Here is a 17,500-nt window from a genome sequence, read left to right as displayed (position 1 = left end):
CCACCCCCGCGATAGACGAAGTCACCTCATGTGACTCCCTCATATACCAAAGCAGGTTGATTGGGTGGTGGGTACATCGAATGAGGATGGGTACTCAGACGCGCTAACCATTAAGCCACGGCGTGGGTCCCATAAAAGTCACAATAAAGGTTTGACCAGGCTTGAACCACGATATGCACCAACTACGGAGCCCATGATATAACCAAATAGGCCATTGTAGTGCTCAGAGTTTATGCTGTGATAGTTTTACAAACTTTTAGAACTTAGTTTCTCAACTGAATATTATGATGGAACAGTTAACATGAATGACGCAGAAAGCCAATCTTATCTGAGTGAAAACTTTAATTTTAATACTTTGCAGAACACAAAACCTGTGATCAAAAATAATAGATCCATGATATAACCAAATAGGCTATTGTTGTGCTCAGAGTTTCTGCTGTGAAAGTTTTACAACCTTTCATTTTTTAGTTTCTCAACTCTGAATATTATGGTGGAACAGTTAACATGAATGAAAGGGAGATAACCAGGAGTAAAGTACTGACAACTCTGGGTTTCTACTTGTTCAGCTTTGACAACACTTGTTTTTTCATTGCATGGCTAAACTTTATACCATATTAATTATGTGACAACCCTGGTTATTTGTTAAAGTAATATTGTGAGAGGAAACCTTATGTTAACAACTATTGGCAGGTGCAATAACCCTGAAATTTATAAAAAGTGACATCACCGGTTTTCCCCTTGTGGTCTTCATATATATATATATATATATATATATATATATATATATATATATATATATATATATATATATATATATATATATACATATACATATATATGCTCTGCATGACGTCTTTCTTGTTTATTTATTTATTGTTAGTGGGAGCCTGACTTGTTGCTGTATTCACTTGTGAAGTATGTCGACTACACTTTTTTAAATATTTAAATTGGCCACATTGTGCTCCATGTCCATGCAAATACTGTCAGGGGCTCTTATTATCTGGTAGAAGGAATAGTCGATTGCCAATATAAAGTGGTGTTAGCTGTAGATTGTCTTCTTCTTCTTCTTTCGGCTGGTCCCGTTCGGGGTCGCCACAGCGGATCATCCGTATGATCCGCATAGTGATTTGGCACATGTTTTACGCCGGATGCCCTTCCTGACACAACCCTGGTCGCCTCTTACGGCACAGGGATATGGTACACCTATTTTAACCGGGGTATACACCGGCCCAGTACACTGGTACTCATTTCGCCGACCTCGGAAGGATGACAGGCTGAGTCAACCCCCTGGTGTATTAATTCAGTGGCCCAAGGGGGATTGAACTCAGGACCTTGTTAGCTGTAGATTGTATGAGTTTATAAATCTTGTACATCGGTATTCGGTGTTTCATTACAAACAATGAAATGTTGATTGCCTTATGATTGTGCTGCATTAATTTTGTGGGCAGGCAATTCTTCTGCAAGGCATCACAATGAGCTGATGGAACTCACGAGGATTGTATTTAACCTGCCAGAGATGAAGAGTTACTTTGCGGAAGAGCCACAGCCTTCTCGAACAGAACCTTTAGCCCATCTTGCCGTTTTCATCCAGGTGGTATTTCTCATGCAATGCATCCTGGCACCTCGTGTCAGTTTCTGTTTGAAAGATCTATGAGAAACAAGTTGGCCAATCCATTTGGTTTCTGTTCAGATGATATTAATGATTGTGTCAGTAGATTGAGAATGCACAGATAATTAAAATGCAAGTTTTCTCACTTTTTCTAAGCACAGCCTAATGTCGACTGTTTACTATGATGCAGCGCATCACAACTGAAGTCAATATGGGCAGCTTTTCTTGTCCTCTGTGTACTAATGAGGGGTTTACAACAATTTGTGACTGCTTGCAATGTTTCTCTTTTTTTAAAAATCAAGTCTTCTCGTGTTACCAATTCCCAACATGTTCAGCTTTCATTCTTATTAGAAATTAAATATGGTTAGTGCAAAGTGGGTTCCAAAGAAAGCGAAGAGAGGACAAATTTTGACGATTGATGATGCAACCAAACCGTTTTTTGCCGACCTGTGCCATTTTACCAACTCGTTGCGATGGCACTTGTGCAAACCAATCAGAGTTTGTGCTGATGATCATGTGACTAATGCTCATTTCAAATTATTGATTTAACATGGTCTATTGAAGTCAAAATTTCTGTGATATGTGGCAAAATTAGTGGCAGGGTTGTGAATGTCTATCACTCGTCCTCAAAATTGTAGATTAATATAAATACTTGGTGGAGGGAACTGGAAGAAATAGCGGAGATCGTCAGATAGGTTTCCAGAAGTGGACTTTAAATAGGTTCATGAATTGTTGATTCTGGATACATGCGTCCTTCCCTTCCTCGCATTTGTCTCCACATCCCTTGTTTGTCGAAGTCTCTCTCTATTTTGTCCCTCAACCCTGCCGCAAAGTTTGTGACTCGGACTCTAGTCGCAAATTGAATCGCAAAATTTTGCGAAAAAAATTATCCTCCCCACTTTCCAAACATCCCCCATTCTCCCAACTAATCTCTTTCTTATCTCAAAAAATAAAAAATAAAAAATAAAAAATACCCTACAACAACACGCTCACCTTCTCCCGATTCTGCTTCTTCTTCTACCTCTTAACTTCCTCCTCGTCTTCTTCCTCGATTTTTTTTTTTTTTTTTTTTTTTTTTTTTTTTTTTTTTTACACTTCCATGACCTAATCTGTTGAACTCTCTCATTCATTAATATTAACAACAACAAAAAAATGTTTTATATATATATATATGTATATATATATATATATATATATATATATATATATATATATATATATATATATATATACCCAACAACAACAACAACACGCTCACCTTCTCCCGATTCTGCTTCTTCTTCTTCCTCTTAACTTCCTCCTCGTCTTCTTCCTCGATTTTTTTTTTTTTTTTTTTTTTTACACTTCCATGACCTAATCTGTTGAACTCTCTCATACATTATTTTTAACAACAAAAACGATCTTATAATGCTTCATCTTCCTCTCTCACACATGTGGTACTCTTTACTGTTTCACAATGCACTACTCTTCTGCTATTTTAACAGACTGCTCTCATTTCGACCTCTCCTTCATTCCTTGCCTAAAAAATCCAACTATTACAGCGCTTCTTCTCTCCATGCTCTGAATTCGCCTTCATTGCATCCATCAAGAATTGTGTTAAATCGCATCTCTGACCTAAAACTTTTAAAAACCACAGTTTGCCATGGATGCTCGCTTTCCATCAACCATTCTTTTTTCCAACTTCAGTGCCAACTCACCCCCTCACCCCTCACTCTCACTCTCAAAGCAACCATCCCACTCTTCTCCCTCCAAGCCTCCCTCTCACCTCTCTCAAAAATTCCCCCTCACCTTTCTCCCACCTTTCATCCCCCTCACTCTTCCTTCTCAAAGTTGCCCCCTCTCATCCACCAACCTGCCTCCCTCCACTGCCCTCTCACCTCCATCTCTTCACTCCACCTCCTCAAATCCTCAACTGCCTTCTTCCTTGTCTCTTGTCCCCCCTCTCCCCCAGCACCACAGAGCCTTTTCTCCTCTTCATTCGGCCCCCTCCCCTCGCTATTCTGCAATACCCCACACTCCTTCAGGAACCCTCCTTACCTGCCCCACTCGTCCCTTGTCCTACCCTCCCCCTCCCCCTCCACCTCCTGCACCCAAAGCCTCCTCCCCCTTCCTCTTCATTAAAAGTGTGGACCTCAAATATCCGGGGCCTTCGCTCAAACCTTTCAGATCTTTCCATACAGGTTGCCACTGACAAACCAGACATTATCTGCCTAACAGAAACTTTCCTCTCCCAAGACGTGTCTGACTCCCAAGTATCTCTCCCTGGTTACTCCCTCTTACGGTATGACAGACCTGAGCCTCGTCCTGGTGGAGGTGTTGCTCTCTTCATCAAAGACTCCATTCCTCCCTCTCCATGCACTGCTCTCACTCCCCCACACCCCCAGGAATACCTCTGGCTTCGGCTTCCCCTCCACTCCCACCTCATGTTTATATGTTTACTGTACCGTCCACTGAACAGTGATGACTCCATCTACACCTCACTATCCGAAAACATGGACCATCTTCTATCTTCTCATCCAAACTCTCTCTTCCTCTTATGTGGTGACTTCAATTGTCATCACGCCAGTTGGCTCGGTGTGGGTACCTCTCTCACCTGCCATGGCACCTCAGCAAAAGCTTTCTGCGACTCATTGGGACTGACTCAATCGGTCAACTTCCCGACCCGGATCTCAACCAATGGTACTCCATCTCTTCTGGATCTGATTTTGACAAATTTCCCTGACAATATCTGCTGCTCTTCCTTCGCTCCAATTGGTTCTTCTGACCACGTCCTTGTCAAAGTGGACATCTCTCTGGCTGTTATCAGAGAACCACCTCACCGCCGTCGAGTCTGTCATTTCACTCAAGCCGACTGGCAGGGTCTCCGAGCAGCCATCAAACTTACAGACTGGTCTCCTATAACTACTTTCTCAAACATCAACTCATCCTGGGAATTCTTTCAAAGAAACTTGCTCTCCCTCATGCACAGATTTATCCCCTCTCGTGTTCAGTTGTCTTACCCTTCCTCCCGCCCTTGGTTTACTGAAGCTTGTGGCGAGGCAGTTGTCCTGAAACAACTTGCCTTTGCCTCATGGAAAGCAAACCCAACTGAGGGCAATCTCAGTTCTTTCCACAAAGCTTGGAACAAGTGTGTATCTACCCTCAGGAGAGCCAGAAAACAACATCTTTCTCATCTCAAGTCTGAACTCTCATACCTCTCTCCCTCCTCAAAATCCTGGTGGCGTTTAATCAAATCTGTTTCTGGTGTATGTTCCCCCTCCATCCCCTCCCTTACCTCAAATGGCCGCACTGCTGATTCCACACGTGATAAAGCTTAATGTCTAAACTCTGTGTTTGCAGCTAAATCTTGTGTCCTAAACCCATCACTATCTCTACCCACTTTACCCAGTCGCACCCAACTGTCCCTGGACTCTGTATCCTTTTCTCCTGACAAGGTGGAGAGCTTGCTTTCAAACCTCAAGTCAGATTCTGCAACCGGTCCAGACGGCATCAGCCCACGTGTCCTCAAAGCCTGCTCTTCTGCTCTTGCTCACCCTCTCTCTGTTCTATTCACCCTCTCATTTGCCCAAGGTCATCTGCCATCTGCTTGGAAATCTGCTAACATCACTGCCCTGCATAAAAAAAGGTGCAAAAACAGATCCCTGTAACTACAGACCAATCAGCCTTCTCCCAATCATCAGCAAGGTGATGGAATCTATCATCGCTTCAGACATGAAATCCTTCCTCTTCTCCAATGGCTTGATTTCCAATCATCAATTTGGTTTCAGAGCAGGACACTCTACCCTGGATATGCTGCTTCTGCTCTGCCAGCAATGGATGGAGGTCCTCAATGCCAGACAGGAAATCCGAGCCGTATCCCTGGACATATCACGTGCTTTTGACACAGTCTGGCACCCTGCCCTACTTACCAAACTCTCTTCCCATGGTATTCAAGGCCATCTCCACTCATGGCTCGCAGACTTCCTCTCCTGTCGCAGTTAACGTGTGGCCCTAAATGGAATTCTTTCATCCCCTCTTCCTGTGCAGGCTGGAGTTCCTCAAGGTAGCGTTCTGGGCCCTGTTCTTTTTATGGTTTTCATCAATGATCTCTCGGACTCTCTGGAAAATCCTCTATTTCTCTTTGCCGACGACTCCACCCTCTGCCGTACCATCTGTCATCCCTCAGTCCGGCAAGCAGCAGCTTCTTCGCTCACTGCAGATCTGGATAAAATCACAAACTGGTCCAACACGTGGAACATGTCTTTCAATCCAGACAAATCTCACACTCTCACTATGTCTCTTCGAAAGGACCGCTTACAAAACCCCCCCATCCACTTTCTCAACAATCCTCTGGAAGAAGTCTTTTCTTTCAAGCTTCTAGGTCTCACTATCTGCCATGACCTTTCCTGGGAAAGTCACATTTCCAACCTCGCCTCAAAAGCCAGTCGCCGACTGGGAATCCTCCGTCGTGCTAAGTCCTTCTCGGCCCTCTTGAGCTCCTGACCACTTACAAAGCTTTTCTCCGTAGCCTGATGGAGTACTGCTCTCCCCTCTGGGCTGGTGCTCCTGCCTCCCACCTTTCTCGGCTTCACGCTGTCGAAACCAGGGCATTTAAGATCATCGGCATCTCCCGCAATGAAGCTGAGTCTTTGGGCCTCTCACTCAATCACCGCAGGTTGGTCGGTGGTCTTTCTGTCTTCTACCGACTCCTCTCCAGCCTTTCCCCCCCTGCTCTCTCTGCGATTTGTCCCCACCACATTTCCACAGGGCGCTCAAGGTCCGCCAACAACCCCCTTCTGGTAAAACTACCAAATTCACGAATCACTGCTCATCTTCACTCTTTCATTCCTCTTTTTTCCCGCCTTTGGAATAAACTTCCTCACTCTATTCTTTCCCATTCTTCCCTTCAGGCTTTCAAAACAGCTGTTCACCACCACCTCTTATCTTCCCCCATCCAAATCCTCGATCTTTTCTACCCCCGATAATCCACCCAAGCCCACTTCCTTCATTTCTCCTGCTTTCCTTCCTGAAAGTCCCTGAAATGTCCATCTTCTCTTCGCCATGTTCCCCGTCCCATCCCCATCCCTCTCCCTTCCACAGTTCACCTAATGTGTCTGTTCCCCACTGTTTTGTCCCTTCCACTCCCGCCCCTCTTGTCTCATGCCTCCTTGCTGTGAGTTGTGTTAGCTCTCATACGAGCCTCGACCAAGGTATACAAAAAAAAAAAAAAAAATTTTGCGACTTGACAAATTTGACTTAAGACTCAGACTTGGGACTTGGTGTCTGGGGAATTGCGACTTGCTGGCGACTTGCATGCGACTAGAGTTTATAATGAATTGTTGACACTGTTCAGAGAATAATCGTTGTATAAATGTTGAATTAAAATAAATGGTAAATGATTTTCAGTCGTGCACATATGCGGTTTGGTCAATGACGACGTTTAGCTTGTACGTGCTCACGGCCGCAGGGTCGCATGCCGTTCTCCACCAAGGTTAAAGGGAGTGTCCAGCGTGTCCACTCTCAAGACAGCATGCACATCCAAGCATCAAGCACCAATCTCACTCACGTGGCCACGTGTCAAACTACTTTTAAAGGCAAACCATGAGCATCTATGCCAGGGGAAACCTTCGCCCTTGCTCAATAACCGTCCTGACACGATAAAAAATTTTTTGTGATGATTAAAATATGTCAGATGACTTGCATTATTTCAACTTCATCGAAAATTGTAAATTATATCTCGACTTGTTGTTTTTAAAAAGTAAAACAAAAATATTACGGTATCTTAAAAGACAACCATTGAAGTTAATCAGTTATACGTTTAATTTTTAAACTATATAAACATAAGCTGAGGTAACTGACTTGTCTCATGTACATATGTTGAAGTCGGTACACCAGATATGAGAAGGAAATTTAAAATAAATTTATTTTTCCTGGGAACAAAGCAAAAAATATACACTGCATGAAGGTGACAAATAAAAACTTGAGTTAAAGAGCTTTTCAGAACATACATTTCAATAAATGAAGTCCTATGCGCTGTATCTTAATTCCTTGATAGCTTGTACTCCAAGATTTATAAGTAAATGTGGGACTTGCACAAGTTTGCAGATTGAAGAAATGCTCCAGTGACTTGCTTTCAGAGACTTGAGACTTCATACTTTTTTTCAGGTGACTAGTTTGTCTATCTCTCTCGCTCTCGCTCTCTCTCTCTCTCTCTCTCTCTCTCTCTCTCTCTCTCTCTCCCTCTCTCTCTCTCTCTCTCTCTCTCTCTCTCTCTCTCTCTCTCTCTCTCGCTCTCGCTCTCGCTCTCGCTCTCGCTCTCGCTCTCGCTCTCGCTCTCGCTCTCGCTCTCGCTCTCGCTCTCGCTCTCGCTCTCGCTCTCGCTCTCGCTCTCGCTCTCTCTCTCGCTCTCTCTCGCTCTCTCGCTCCTCTCTCGCGCTCTCGCTCATCTCTCGCGCTCTCGCTCATCTCTCGCGCTCTCTCGCTCATCTCTCGCGCTCCGCTCTCCTCTCTCCGCTCTCCTCTCTCGCGCTTGCTCTGCTCTCTCGCGCTCTCTCTCTCTCTCGCTCTTTCTCTCGCTCTTTCTCTCTCTGTTCTCTTTCTCTCTCTCTCTCTCACTCTCACTCTCACTCTCACTCTCACTCTCACTCTCACTCTCACTCTCACTCTCACTCTCACTCTCACTCTCACTCTCACTCTCACTCTCACTCTCACTCTCACTCTCACTCTCACTCTCACTCTCTGTTCTCACTCTCACTCTCTGTTGTCTCTCTCTCTCTCTCTCTCTCTCTCTCTCTCTCTCTCTCTATTTCTCTCTCTCTCTCTCTCTCTCTCTCTCTCTCTCTCTCTCTCTCTCTCTTTGTCTCTCTCTCTCTCTCTGTTGTCTCTCTCTCTCTCTCTGTTGTCTCTCTCTCTCTGTTGTCTCTCTCTCTCTGTTGTCTCTCTCTCTCTCTCTCTCTCTCTCTCTCTCTCTCTCTCTCTCTGTTCTCTCTCTCTCTCTCTCTCTCTCTCTCTCTCTCTCTCTCTCTCTCTCTCTCTCTCTCTGTTGTCTCTCTCTCTCTCTCTCTCTCTCTCTCTCTCTCTCTCTCTGTTGTCTCTCTCTCTCTCTCGTTGTCTCTCTCTCTCTCTCTCTCTCTCTTTCTCTCTCTCACTCTCTGTCTCTCTCTCCCTCTCTGTCTCTCTCTCTCTCTCTGTTGTCTCTCTCTCTCTCTCTCTCTCTGTCTCTCTCTCTCTCTCTCTCTCTCTCTCTCTCTCTCTCTCTGTTGTCTCTCTCTCTCTCTCTCTGTTGTCTCTCCCCCTCTCTCTCTCTCTCTCTCTCTCTCTCTCTCTCTCTCTCTCTCTCTCTCTCTCTCTCTCTCTCTCTCTCTCTCTCTCTCTCTGTTGTCTCCTCTCTCTCTCTCTCTCTCTCTCTCTCTCTCTCTCTCTCTCTCTCTCTCTCTCTCTCTGTTGTCTCTCTCTCTCTCTCTCTCTCTCTCTCTCTCTCTCTCTCTCTCTCTCTCTCTCTCTCTCTCTCTGTGTCTCTCTCTCTGTTGTCTTAAAAACAACAAGCACGCACGCACGCACACACACACACACACACACACACACCTGTTCCAAATTCAAACTGTAATGAAAGGGTATGAAATTTCTCAATGTTTCTTGCGAAGATCATCATCCAAATCCAAAAGGACTTATGGGGACTGAGCTCCTATGGCTCAGAACGTGTTCAACATCCTCATCACTTGTGCTTGGCTGCCCTGCCCACTTCCTCTGCAGGATGTTATAGTGTAGCAGCATAGCAAACCTGTTGTGCATTTTGTGATACAAGCACCAAATTTGGCACAAATGTACATTAATATGTTGCGAACATTTTCAGATATTGGGCCACTTGAAATTCTCTCTTTATGTCCGCCATATTGGATTTCAAAATGGCCGCCACTTGAAATCTACATTTGCTATTATCTCTGGACGTAATGCAGCTATTGACTTGATTCTGGTATCTAAATGTATGTTTTTGGGGGCAAGGAATCCAATGGTACCATTTTCAACTTAATATTATCTATCACAGGACTGATAGAGCTGGACAAGGTCAGCCAATCTGAATACTGGTGCCGTCTCCTCATCTTGTCTGGTTTCTTCAATGTAGAGGACGAGTTCAGCGAAGACAACTGCCGACATTGCTCGCTCTTGTTTTGTGTCCTGTGATCCTGTTGACTGGGCCTTTCGTGTGCGATTGTAAAGTCCTATCAAGCACCGTGGGTGATACTGGGCGTCCAACGCTATCATGTCCCCACCACTGAGACGGCCTAGCAGTTCTGTATCACCAAGAAGGGTTGCACAGGCATGCACCCATTTGTCCATTTGGAATGTTGTAGCTTTCCGAAGACTGTCAGCCCCAGCAGGTTGTTCACAGAAGAAACAATTTTCTGGGACCTTCTTCTCTGTACTCGATGAGCGTGAATGTAACCTGGTGCGTTTTGCATGCAGCTTGTTCCTCATCGCTCTCACATTCTTTCTTGAGTGCTCTCTTTTGTGCTCTCTGCAGTTTGGTGTTGTTGTACTGGAGCCTGCATGTCTGATGATATTTTGCACCGTGTGCAACCATCGCAGCTTCAATACTATGACCATCATCGAGTCTTTCCAGGTGAAATGATCCTGGAAGCTCTCCAAGTTCACTGAATTTGACCAAGTTCTCTGCGAGTGAACTGTACCCACTCCCAATGTCTTTTCTCTTTGATTGATCAGGTTTGGTCAGTGTCTCCGTCTTGTCCTCTTGACATATAAGGCATAACTTCCAGTCAGTTGTGGTGAGGTGCTGTGATGTTGATGGTGAAGTTCGCTCAACATCAGCTAGTCTGAAGCTCTTGGACATGGTGGAACTGTCTTCTGAATCTGCAACGATACAATGATATAATGTTAACATTTTGTTATATATATATATATATATATATATATATATATATATATATATATATATATATATATATATATATATATATATATATATATATATATATATATATATATAATAGAGGGGTTTCCTCCGCTATACTAATGGAGAGGAGGATAATTCCTCTATATCATAGAGCATTTAGCTTGGCACACTTAGGGAATTAGTTTTGTGAGATTATGCCGGAATTAAATTTTCACCCATACCGGAGGCAAGAAGAGAAATAAAATCACATGAGATTCTTAAGTTAAAAAATATTCTCAAATTTATTGAATATTTACAAAACATTTGAATTCATAAATTCTTACTATATGTAAACAGCCAAGATTTAAATATAAATCAGTCTAAACTCTTATTAGGTTGGACAGTACATTTTCCAGACATACCCCATTCTTTTAATTACAACCTTCGTGTTAAATTCAGTACATGTCAAAACTGTCAGTGTGGAATACACACTTCACTCAAAATACTACTTCATATAAAACATTTCTAATTTTAAGCCTTATAGTAAGAATTTCAGATAAACCCCAAAAAAGTAAGACCAGGTTGGCTATTGGACAACCTGCCTCTGTCGTGCCCACCAGACAAGTGGTTTTAGCCAGCACACATGTGTATCAGGTAAGCTTGTGCTAAGTACATCATACCTGAACAACTCAGTGAGGCAGAACACAGCAGTGCACACCAGGGTGACCCCTTCAGTGCATAAACCAATTAACCTGTCCACTGCAGGGCATATAGAAATGAAGTTATTTTCTGCATATAATAATAATATAAGTTCAGTTCTATATAACAATTTCTGTTATCACCACTACCACTACAACTACCACTACTACAAGCTTTGTCTGGAATTTTGTGGACGAACAGACATACAGACAAGTTGGGATCAAAACACTACCTCCTTCCACCATTGAGTATAGAGGTAAACATCATGGAAATTATATCATGCCCGAGATTTAATTCATGCTTACCCGTGTATTTGCTTCACTGGTTCACAAGGTCTTTTGCATACATGTAATTCAGACTCTTGTCTTCATTGCTGACCACACAATGTTTTCTAGTTGAGCCCAGATTGTATGTAATCAACTCATTTATGTGGAGTCACAAGGTGATTTAAGCACAGCCACACACAAAGAACACAGTTGATGTGGGTCAACACACATGCAGCCTCTCTACTCTTTTATTTGGGTCAGGGCTGTGATTAAAGACATGTTGTGGAGTCATGTTTGTAAACATTGTTAAAGACATGCTACAATGCATTGTTAAGGAAACAAGACAGATGGAAGCCTATACAAGAAATTTCTGTACTCTAAAAACACAAAAGATGGCTTAAAGGGTCTAGGAAAAGGGGATTATGCATGTTTGGTATTTATTGACAATATGAATGTAATGTTACATAAAATATGCATATGAAAAACACAAATGAATGGGTCACTTTGTTTCCTAATGGGATATGAATTTATATTTTAGACTGCCAGTATATATGAGCTTGTCTGAGTTGTTACTAGTGATTTAGTATAGTTTTTTTTAATTTATTTATATTTACAGAACTAAGACATTCTTTTTATTTCAAAGTATTGTGTTGAATCCAATATTTGCCGAGATAATTTCCAAATAAAATTATATAACAGACTGTGATAGATAATATTAAGTTGAAAATGGTACCATTGGATTCCTTGCCCCCAAAAACATACATTTAGATACCAGAATTAAGTCAATAGCTGCATTATGTCCAGAGATAATAGCAAATGTAGATTTCAAGTGGCGGCCATTTTGAAATACAATATGGCGGACATAAAGAGAGAATTTCAAGTGGCCCAATATCTGAAAATATTCGCAACATATTAATGGACATTTCTGCCAAATTTGGTGCTTGTATCACAAAATGCACAATTCTTTTGAATATTTGGGCTAAGCCACCCCACTATTACCAGTCTCCATAAAGTTTTTATGCCACTCACGAATCGTCGTTCTCTGGTGGCTACTTTTCCATAGGTCGTCCTGAAGCCTCATTGAAGGTGTGTCGCTGAGTTTATCTCTATAAGCCAGGCAACACAGTGCACTTTTTCTTGTGGGGATGCCATTTACAGTATATGTGACATCATGTGTCACAGGAGACATGGAAACAGAAAAAAGTCAATAAACTTTGCGAAACGTTCTTTTACGTGCAGGGTATCCTATTTAATTTACTAATTTTTAATTACAGTGTGGATTTGGAACAGTAATTTGTGGACACCCTGTACATAAAATGGGCTGTTCAAGGTAGATGTGGACTTTTTATTTTGGAGAATTAATAGGAGAGGAGAGTTGATAAAATTTCACATCTTTTCAAGGTGTTCCTCTGCTCCACCTGACCAGTCTTCTGCCGTTGAGTGGTCGTGGTTTTATTCCATTTGCCCCAGGCAAAAATAATATTCCTTTCCTGTAGTAATTCTCTGCAGACTACTGTAGTAGGACCTGTTACCAACTCTAGTATATGAGAGTACTACTCTCTTTGGGACCGGTGCACAACCACTTTAGGACACGGAACATTGACATCATCATTCGTAACCTGAACTTAACCAGATGTTCTTTGAGTGATTTAAAGAGATGAACGTCACAGTGACAAGTCTGGATGGCATGGTGGATATTTAAAACTTCCTAACTAAACTCCACTTTGAGTAGTGGTCACACTGCCGTGTGAGGATGAACATTACTGTGTGGTGATGTAATGTTCACCTTGAGACAACTGGCCTCATGGCTGTCTGCATATGGTTTCTCTCACTTCATTTCATAACTTGTCACAGTATTATTGTCTCTTGATGATTTTCTCACATTTGTTTGAATTAAACCATTCAGGTTTAATTTCCTAAATTAATTTCCACATGAATTAAACCATTCAGGTCCCACAACACTTTCCAGCTGTTGCCTAAACCTTGAATTTTTTGTTGTTGGTGGCTACCAAGAATGTCTCCACTCCATGCTGTGAAAAGATGAACCCAAGTCTCATCACATGTCCCAATCTTCTTCTTCAAAAAAAATCATCTATCTTGCTCTGGTAGTATTCCAAGTGCTCTGTTGCCATAACTACATGAGTTTCCTTTTGATCAAACATGAGAGCATGAGATTGGGACTATACTCTGTGTAGAGCTTTGATGCTACTTAAGCAGTCTCCTTGGCTATTGGGCACAATCCTGGACGGGTCGCAACTCCGACACAGTATACCATCGGCACAGATCCTGCCGATCTCGGAAGGATGACTGGCCGCGTTAACCCCACCTGGTCTTAATTCAACAGCTCAGCGGGATTTGAACTCAGGATCCCAAGCCCACCACTATAACCATTAAGCCAACACCAGGCATGATCAAACATGAGGTTCCTTGGTACTCACCTTGCACCAATGTTAATGAATTTCTCATAAGAATGAATGATTATTTCTGTGCTTCCAAACAATAACATCCAATTGCTTTGTGATTTCATGTGGAGTAACCCGTTTATTTTCCAACATTATCGATCTGTTCAACACGTTTCCTCTTTACTCGAGTGACAGCATTTTGTTTCATGTGAGAATGTTCAAGATTGCTCACAAATTCACAGCCATGTTTGAACGTTGTGCGCATTTTGTTTTTGAGGTTTTTTTTGGTATACATGATCGAGGCTCGTGGAAGAGGTAGGACACACAACTGCGCACGAAAACATACATTGCCAAATTGTGCATACAGTTTCCTGTGAATTTCAGCTTGTTTGATGTTCTCCTCACAAGGAACTTGATGATGTATGTACCTCTATTCCACACTCCACAGTACACTTGACTTTTCGCTGCCATATTGGTTTGACCAGTGTTGATGTCACATCCAATATACCTTGATCATGGTGAACGATATTGGATACAATTTCAGCGTGAACTGTTACATTTGCATGTTCTACAGTTTATAAAATATTAAAAGTCAATTTCAATCTTGAACCATCCTTTTGTTAGCCGATCGATCAATTATATTGGCCATCCAATGTCAAATTCTTTTAAAATGTCTGTTTCTTTTGGTGTCTCACTTTTTATCAGGGTGTTGAGAAATCCTTTGGCCACTTGCACTCCCTTGCTGACCGCACCACCCTTGTTTCGCGTGCACTGGCTTACCTGGGAGACTTCTTGAAGCATGTACGAGCACTACTAGGTCAGGCAGGGCCTACGGCCACACTGCATTTGACCTATCAAGTGGCAGGTAAGATTCACCATGACGAGAGACATGAACAGGGAGCGCTCCGCGCCGGTCGCAATTGCCGAAACGTTTGAGCTTCTCCGGGGGAGCGCAAGTTTCTTTTAAAATCCAAGTCTTCATCGATTTTTCTTGAAGCAGCAACATGCCCCACTTTAACGAGTATGTTTGAGATGTCACCTTCGGCACAGCAATACTCTCAATGGTGAGCTGTTCAAATGAGGCACCTCATGGCCTTGTGACTTTGATAAATGCTGAGATTTGCTTGCTTGCTTCACATTTTACCTGAAAATTTTTTTACAGTAATTTGACACAACTAAGCTTGTTTGTGTGTTACAAAAACGATTCTTGCATTGTTTTTGAAGGTATTTTCCAGTTTTTGGATGCACACGTGTATCTCTGGGCTGGAAGCCTTCACGTGCCTTCAGTGTACAATTACTTAGGACGTGTACGCAGCCAGTGCAAGAAATCATTTTTAATGGCCTTGTTCTTCAAACACTCATCCCTTAAGCGCTCCTTGATGCGGATGTCCTTGATTAGCAATCGCCGTCCTATGCAGCCAATCATTTGTACATTTAAATAGGTTCGATGTTTTTCTTGACCAGAGATTTCGTAATCATTCGTTTCCACTGTTCATGCTTCCATTTGCTGCCATCTTGATTTTTCAGAGCATGCATAAAGGTGAGAAATGCATGATTATGGGCATTGGTTAGCAACCTTATAAACAAATTCCATCAAACATCATTGATCTATGCTATGTACAGTGCACCATCAATACGATAAGAGAGATGATTGGCTGTCTGGCTGTGTCGCCATTTTTCTCAGAGTTGGCTGAACGGATCTTCATCAAACTTTCAGAGGTTCATTAGTGAGTGCTGGGGAGTGCTTTAGGCAAAAAGCATTTTTTTAAAGGTTTGATTTTGTTTATTAAATCGTTCTATTGTGCCTAAGCCATTGTAGCTTTGTGAAAGGTAATATTAAATGATCCTTAGTTGGTGGAGGGAAGTGTTTTAGCCCCCCACAACAAAGAGGGGAAACAAAACAATTTTTTTATTTCTTCAAAATGCCAAATGATCAGAACAGCACCGGGCAACACCAGGCACCCTTTCCAGTCCTATAAACTCTTGTTACATGCAAGACAGGTGTAATATAATTGATGTTTTTTTTTTTTTAATTGTTTTTGTCGAACTAATCTTGTGCAAAGAAGCATGTGATCGATTTTGGTTGGTGTGACAAATTTGTTGATGTAAAATTGCTCTGCTTTTTTGTTATCCTCGGCCCATAGCTCGTGACACCCAAATAAATACAGTACTACGTCCCTTGGTCACATGCTGTACGGTTGAAATGATTGTACTTGCACAAACTAATAAACCACATGTGCCGAGAAGGATTCTAATTTAGGTTTTCAATTCGGTAGGAAATCGTATTCCTAATATCTTGCTAATTAGGGCTTCAAGCATGGCTGAAGCTCTATTGAAATCGTTAGTATTATTATTATTAAAGGCGTTTTTATGTTCTACTGAGCGATATTGTGGCGAATCTGGAGGGAAAACTGTCAGATGAAATTCAACGAAACTTATCAGGATAATTACTCACCACCTGAAGTTTATACTATGAAACATTTGATGATGTACGTCACGTGGTATGGCGGCCATATTGGATTTTATCCAAAACCTAAAAACATCTTCTCCAGAACGGACAACACGACAGCCTCAAACTTTTGCACACACTTCCATTGTTCCATGCTAATGTTAATTTGTTAATTTGGTCGAAATCGTTACATAATTAATATGATTTAAAATGATGCCGATTCGCCTCATTAAATATGCAAAATATGCAAATGAGAGTTCAAAAAATTTAATGACAAATTTAGATAGCACATAAACAGGGGACTCCCAATATAGTTATACTATGTCTGTATTTGACCCCAGTGAGCCCCCAGCGCCCCCCAAAGTTGAAAATGACCCATTTTTTAAATGTCATAAAATGAAAACAAGGCTTGGATTAAATTCAATGAAACTTATCCATTTAATTACTCTCCACCTGAAGATTATACTTTGAAAATTTTGATGACGTAGGTCACGTGGTATGGCGGCCATATTGGATTTTCTCCAAAACCTAACAACATCTTCTTCTCCAGAAGGGGTAATACGACAGCCTCCACCTTTTGCAGACATTTGCGAGGTTCCATTGGAATGTTAAGTTGTTAATTTCGTCGAAATCGTTGCATAATTTATATGATTAAAATGATGCCGATTCGCCTCATTAAATATGCCAAATATGCAAATGAGAGTTGAAAAAATTTAATGACAGATTCTGATAGGCCTTGAAGAGGGGACTCCAAATATGTTTACACTATGTCTGTATTTTACCCCAGTGAGGCCCAAGAGCCCCCCAAAGTTGAAAATCACCCATTTTTGACATGTCGTAAAATGAAAACCAAAAAAGATAGACAAAAAGTGACCACAAATTCTGGAAGATATTTTAACGTTCTACAAGTTCGCCATTTACATTAATATGCAAATGTGGAGTTATTGGACTTTTTGGGGGACTTGAAAATTTGTCCAGCCTCGATTTGTCCAATGTGAAGTTTCTTTATCATGTATTGCTCTGGGCTTTTCAATCCTTCATTGAGATAACATGAGGGACCCCGTAGCTGGGCCCCATTGCAGACTTGAACTAATTTTCTAACTCGGAAAACCCATATCATGTGACAGGGTGATGGTGTTGAAATTTGTTTAAATGGAGGCAAGCCTTGAAGCCCGGGATTACTGGTTTACCAGTTTTAATTACAGC

General features: G+C 41.9%; 1 protein-coding gene, 1 long non-coding RNA gene and 1 pseudogene across 7 annotated transcripts in view; 2 read left to right on the top strand and 1 right to left on the bottom strand.

The window, feature by feature from the left end:
- Positions 1 to 17,500, top strand: part of MMS22L (MMS22 like, DNA repair protein) — a 384,598-nt gene that overhangs the window by 313,889 nt on the left and 53,209 nt on the right. For all 5 annotated transcript variants that reach the window (XM_085857867.1, XM_085857868.1, XM_085857866.1 and 2 more), the window contains exons 19-20: positions 1,449 to 1,591; positions 14,551 to 14,710. In XM_085857867.1, coding sequence (XP_085713993.1) covers positions 1,449 to 1,591; positions 14,551 to 14,710 — 303 coding nt within the window. The remainder of the gene's footprint in view (positions 1 to 1,448; positions 1,592 to 14,550; positions 14,711 to 17,500) is intronic.
- LOC147011422 (uncharacterized) lies at positions 9,373 to 11,368 on the bottom strand (annotated as a pseudogene). The gene is made up of 2 exons (XR_015051863.1): positions 11,159 to 11,368; positions 9,373 to 10,456 (listed from the first exon to the last, which is right to left on the bottom strand). The product of XR_015051863.1 is annotated as an uncharacterized LOC147011422 (transcript).
- On the top strand, positions 11,388 to 13,520 carry LOC147011421 (uncharacterized). Its single transcript, XR_015051864.1, has 2 exons — positions 11,388 to 13,349; positions 13,394 to 13,520. It is a non-coding gene; the product is annotated as an uncharacterized LOC147011421 (long non-coding RNA).

This window comes from Eptatretus burgeri, chromosome 15, assembly GCF_056783735.1.
Source record: "Eptatretus burgeri isolate ZD-2024b chromosome 15, Ebu_testis_v1, whole genome shotgun sequence".
Classification (NCBI taxonomy): domain Eukaryota; kingdom Metazoa; phylum Chordata; class Myxini; order Myxiniformes; family Myxinidae; genus Eptatretus; species Eptatretus burgeri.
This window is presented reverse-complemented; position numbering and strand designations above follow the sequence as displayed.